This window comes from Helicoverpa armigera, chromosome 18 (genome assembly GCF_030705265.1).
Source record: "Helicoverpa armigera isolate CAAS_96S chromosome 18, ASM3070526v1, whole genome shotgun sequence".
NCBI lineage: Eukaryota > Metazoa > Arthropoda > Insecta > Lepidoptera > Noctuidae > Helicoverpa > Helicoverpa armigera.
The window spans coordinates 10,913,457-10,918,527 of record NC_087137.1 but is presented as its reverse complement, the minus strand read 5'-3'; the positions used below and the strand labels follow the sequence as shown (position 1 = coordinate 10,918,527).

The 5,071-nt window shown below is 35.5% G+C and overlaps 1 protein-coding gene across 2 annotated transcripts; it reads left to right on the top strand.

The window, feature by feature from the left end:
• The first annotated feature begins 619 nt into the window (after nucleotides 1-619).
• On the top strand, nucleotides 620-3,493 carry LOC110380256 (enkurin domain-containing protein 1). Of its 2 annotated transcripts, none has more exons than XM_021340182.3 (4): nucleotides 620-861; nucleotides 1,233-1,862; nucleotides 2,312-2,476; nucleotides 2,639-3,493. In XM_021340182.3, the coding sequence occupies exons 1-4, from the start codon at nucleotides 828-830 to the stop codon at nucleotides 2,797-2,799; spliced, it is 990 nt and encodes a 329-aa protein (XP_021195857.1). In that variant the 5' UTR covers nucleotides 620-827; the 3' UTR covers nucleotides 2,800-3,493. The 2 variants fall into 2 exon arrangements, with proteins under 2 accessions (XP_021195857.1, XP_021195858.1); XM_021340183.3 differs by lacking the exon at nucleotides 620-861 and adding an exon at nucleotides 900-1,140.
• Nucleotides 3,494-5,071: the final 1,578 nt, after the last annotated feature.

Genomic DNA, 5,071 nt, shown 5'->3' with positions numbered 1-5,071 from the left:
AAATAAAAAATATTTTTTTATGAAAAATTTGACATCAGTCTATTACTATTGTAGGATGAAGAACTCTTTGAATGGGAAATGTATTTATTACCTACTTATCAGACCTTTTTATCTAAGATAATTATGAAAAGTCTTATTACTCGTAATCGACCCCGAAAGCAACATTTTATAGCTTACTGTTATTATTCGGAGACAAGGACATCGCACACCGCGTTTTTGTTCCGCGCGCACTTCGAAGAGAATTCAGGTAAGGGGCCGCTTAGGTAAAATGCCTGCCAGGGCTGCGAAATAGTTCGAAAGAAGGCCTACTTCCTAATCGAGCATTCCAATTTGCCAAACACTCTAATAAACTTTATTATGAATTGATTTGTACCTAATCAAAATGGTTACCGCCTATTTATTAGGCAATTGATCAAATTTTATCATACCTTATCGTAATTGTGACGTATCAATCACAGGATTATTCACCTAGGCAATAAATAACAAGGATACTCTACCTCTATCTATTTACGTACAATAAATTATTCAGTCATTTTAATGCATGTGATATTTTAATGGATTTCGAACGAAACAAAATTGTAAACGAAAACAAAAAGTGGCCAGAAACAAAGCTCAACCATAGACAATATTGTTGACAGTTTTTTGAAACAGTGACAAAAACCGAGCGCAAATTACAAAAATCACTGAATTATTTTTTAATCTTGAAAATATTTAAAGTGCAGAAGGATGAACATTTACATCAATTAGAAAAGTGTACTTGATATCGAACGCTAAATAATGAGTGTATATTTTCTTTGTTTAGATTTTGTTAACGTTTGATAATAATAATGTATACTTTGAAGGGTATCTTCCCCGAACCAAGTGAGTTCCGTTACATTTGATTTTACTCTAAAACATAACAGTTGTCATGGCCGTCGGTTTTATTTGTTGTGACGTCGTAGTTAGGCTTTTTCTAATTATATGCATCGTAAGAAGCAACGAGAGTGATTTCAACATTCACACTAACTGTCATGGCTATCAAAGAACATTAAATTTAATTCTGAATAGTGTGTGTAGCTTAAAGGCTCAATAGTTTACTGAAGTTAGAAATGGTGTTGTGTTTTTATCATGTTTTTTAACAACTGTTACCATGATACCTAGGTACCTGGTGTATTGCAACTAAGCATTACTCCATAATTTGTGCTGTGCACTGAGCTGTTAATCTAATACAATGTCAAATATTTTCTTTTTAGAGAAAGAACAGAAAAAGAACTTCATCAGAGAAAACATGAAACAGCTAAAATATATTCAAAGCAAATCTCCTAAAGAGCCAAAATATAACACGAAAAATGTCCACCCGCCGCGATTGACTAACCCCATTGCAGCTGGGAGCTCCCTCGGCCAGGTGAAGTCATCACCTTCTAACAAAAGTGGGAAGACCTCAATCAATATTGCAAAGACTAGCTCTACAAATACTCGCAAAAAAATTACAGACATACGTATCAAAAAAGGGGACATGGCAGAGTTTCTCAAAAGGAAAGAAATGAGACAGGCGAAGGCAGTGGAAGATTGTGCCGATGAAGAAGTAAAGTCAAATGAGTCATCAGGCCGTCTCCGGGACATTGGATGTCAAACCATAGAGTCTAATCTTGCACAGAAACTGGCTGAAAGTGCAAAGTTGACTATGCTGTATCCCAAGAAAGAGGGTGAGGATGCGGAAGCTAAGATGAAAGCTAGCGGGGACAGTGGACACCACAGAAGTCCTCCGCCTTCACAGACTCCCCGCCGAGCTGGTGATGATCTAATAGATGTTGAACGAAACCGTAGCCGGTTGAACTCTATCCTGGAAAGAAAAGATAACAAGGACCCGTATCTGCCATCAGGTCAGTATGAGTTTATTTCCATTATTTATCATTTACTGCTTAATCAATCAAAGGCTATACTTGTGGCATTATATTTGTGAATAGGTCACATCTTTATCAGTTTCTGAAGAGGCTTAAAATTTGTGGGACCAGCTGTGAGCATGCAGCTGTCATTTTAACATATTTGGCAGTTGTTATGTGCAGACAGAAACTAAAATGTCTGATGATATACACTATTTGCTGCATAGAATACTTAATATTTCTTTGATGTTAATTTTTTTTCTTCCACACTAAGTTGAATATCTTAACTCTGAGTAGAATAAGGTAATGTTTATAATTTCATTACAAAAGGATTGTCTTTGTGAATTTACATTACCTCTTCCAGATAAGCTTTTTTTGTTCTTTGTTTACATAATTATCATAGACAATGAAATATTTTCATAAATTAATCATGTAACTGCTGTCCTTAGGCTATCAGAAGGGCGTATTACCTAAGTACCTGCGTGAGCGAAAGGAACAGGGGCCTAAGGACACTGAAGGCGTCCGGGCTGATGATGATCACTCCATATGTCCAGCCGGACATGTCACACTGCCTGATACTGAACGCAAGGAGACCTTGCGGATGCTTAGGAATAGTAAGTTAACTTTCGAATTAGACATTACCATACTTACCTCATTCATATTTACAGTCATTTTTCATACATATTTATTTGATACCTATCAGAACATTATCCCTGTGCTTCTGATGTTCTTTCAACTTTTACACCTAGACTTAATCAAAATGATTTTTGTTTCAGGTTTTGCAGAACTAGTAAGTGAACTGAACAAATTGCCTGTAAAAACAGACACATTGAAGATGCGAAATAGGAAAATGGAGCTAGAAAAACAGTTAGCAAAGCTTGAGGAGGGAATCAAAGTGTTTTCCCGACCCAAGGTGTTTGTAAAAATAGGGGAGTGAGTGGCCGATGCTTGTTCAGTAACAACTTGTAAATTTATGGTGATGTACTGGGCAGGGCGGTCAGATTTGTAAATATCTTAAAGCCATCAATATGTTTGAAATGTCAAAAGATAATTAAGCTGTTGTTATATATTTTTTAATTAAGAAAAAAATTTGTAGCAATAGAAATTATGTTTAGCCTTAGTTTTTAATTATTGCATGTTCACAATCGCGAATTATAGACTAAATTGAAAGGTACATCCATCTTTAAGTGACACATTTCTTAGTTAGAAATCAAATATTAGATGTTGATGTTGCGACCCTTTCGCACTGTAATGTCAATAGGTCTGACTGCACAAGCCCAGTAACGGATTCCGTCCAAATCCAAATTGTATGTCGCGTTTGTTGTAAGATGTCTCCAAATTATTGTGATATCGCTCAGAAGTTAATCCGACGTTATCGTATGTTAGTATTAATTATATTATTGTATGTTATTCGTTGTTGTAACTAATATAATTAGATACGTTTGTATGATTTACAGTGTTTCTATAACTTTTTTTGGAGATTTAAATACAATTATTTGTGTTTTTAGTCCATTTCTTTGACAAATGAAATAGGTTGTCGTTATAATAGAAATTTTATTTCTATAACTTGCAACAAGATGGCGTGATACCATCGATATTTGATTTATAAAATAAATTAATCTCTAAAGCTATATTACGATTTTTAAATCATTATACAACAATAATGTGCTTACATTTTTTTCATCTGAATACATTTCAATGGAGTCTCTCGTGTAACATAAGATGGATTTGACAAAAGGCACATTCAATTACAAAATCAGGTAATAATCCACAAGGCAACTAGTTATTTTATACTAGGAAACAACTAATGCAAAGAAATAACTTTCAATTCTCATAAATAATAAAAAATATTTTCTTTAAGGTGTCTAATAAAGCTGCTATATAGTGGAAGCTGAGCGGTTCGTGATAATTGCTTTGCCTGGTAGAATTTAACATGCACTACTATACATGCAATACTATACTATAACATGTACTATATTACTATTGGTATTGCAGATAAACGTACATATTGTGACTTCAAAAAATCTGTGCATACCGCAAGTGGTGTGTTCGGTTGAACCAAGACCAATCAAGTAAAACATTTTATTCGCCTGTGTAACGACTTGCGCTTTAAGTCGCTCCATTACGCACGTATTTGTGGATAGATGTGATATTCTGAACTGCTATTATGCATATCTATCAACAAGCTGAAAATCTTTAGCATTAGACTAGTCTTTATCAGATAGGGGGCATCTACACGGTACATGTAGCTGGAGCAAGTTAACATGCGCGTACGCAACAGAGCACGCGGGTCGTCGTTAGTCGTTTTTAAAATGCATGTAACTTGCGCATGTGCCTCAATATGCGCAAGCTACTTACATGCGTGTAGACGCACCCTTAGTGTCTAAACACACTATGTCGAGAATACGCGACGGAAGTTCGGCATGATTACGCCTGCAATGCTATTTGAATTACTGGCGACACATTATGCCAAAATTACGTTGCGTTATAGCGTACAGCCGAACTTCAGTCGGGCGTAAGTTCAGCGGAAATTCGGCGGCAACGTATTCTGTAGAACACACATTATACGCAACCGAAGTCGAACACAGAATATACACACAAAATTGCGCAACTGAACTTCTGCCGCGTAAGTTCGGCACTTATGGTGTGTCATATCAGGCGATTACGTTGGAATGTAAAATCAGCCGCGGAACTTCGGTACGCGTACGTTCGGCATAGTGTGTTTAGACACTTAATCTGAGGCTAGTTTAAATCACACTATAATAGAATATTATGCATTCAATTAATTTATTAACACACAGTATGAGTAAAATTATTTAAATACATACTTTGCAACTCTTTGGTGAATATTGCTATAACACAGTTCACTTTGATGACATAGAAAGATGAAGCAACAAAGCTATCTGATGGGAACAATGGGAATTAGCAGAACTATAATTAGGGTTCTGTAGACATTTTACTTGATAAATAACATACACAATGTAATGTCACTTGTTTTTCTATTTGTCTTAATGTGTGAACAGCATATTTTCACTGTATGGTGGTTGTACATAACTCAGACTATCAATAACGCTCCCAAACTGATTTGTGCCTTAAACTTGTATAGCTCTCTAGATCTTGTCCTTACACATCAGATGAAAATAGAAGTTGATTTTTAAATCATGTGATATGTATACAGAACCCTAAAATATGTAAAGCTTGCCAACTTT

What these genes read in the sequence shown, in the direction of transcription:
- LOC110380256 (XM_021340182.3), top strand. Translation starts at nt 828, where the DNA reads ATGTATACTTTGAAGGGTATCTTCCCCGAACCAA. An exon ending in GGGTATCTTCCCCGAACCAA is followed by an intron (nt 862 to 1,232) that starts GTGAGTTCCGTT and finishes TTTTCTTTTTAG; the next exon opens with AGAAAGAACAGAAAAAGAAC. An exon ending in GGACCCGTATCTGCCATCAG is followed by an intron (nt 1,863 to 2,311) that starts GTCAGTATGAGT and finishes TGCTGTCCTTAG; the next exon opens with GCTATCAGAAGGGCGTATTA.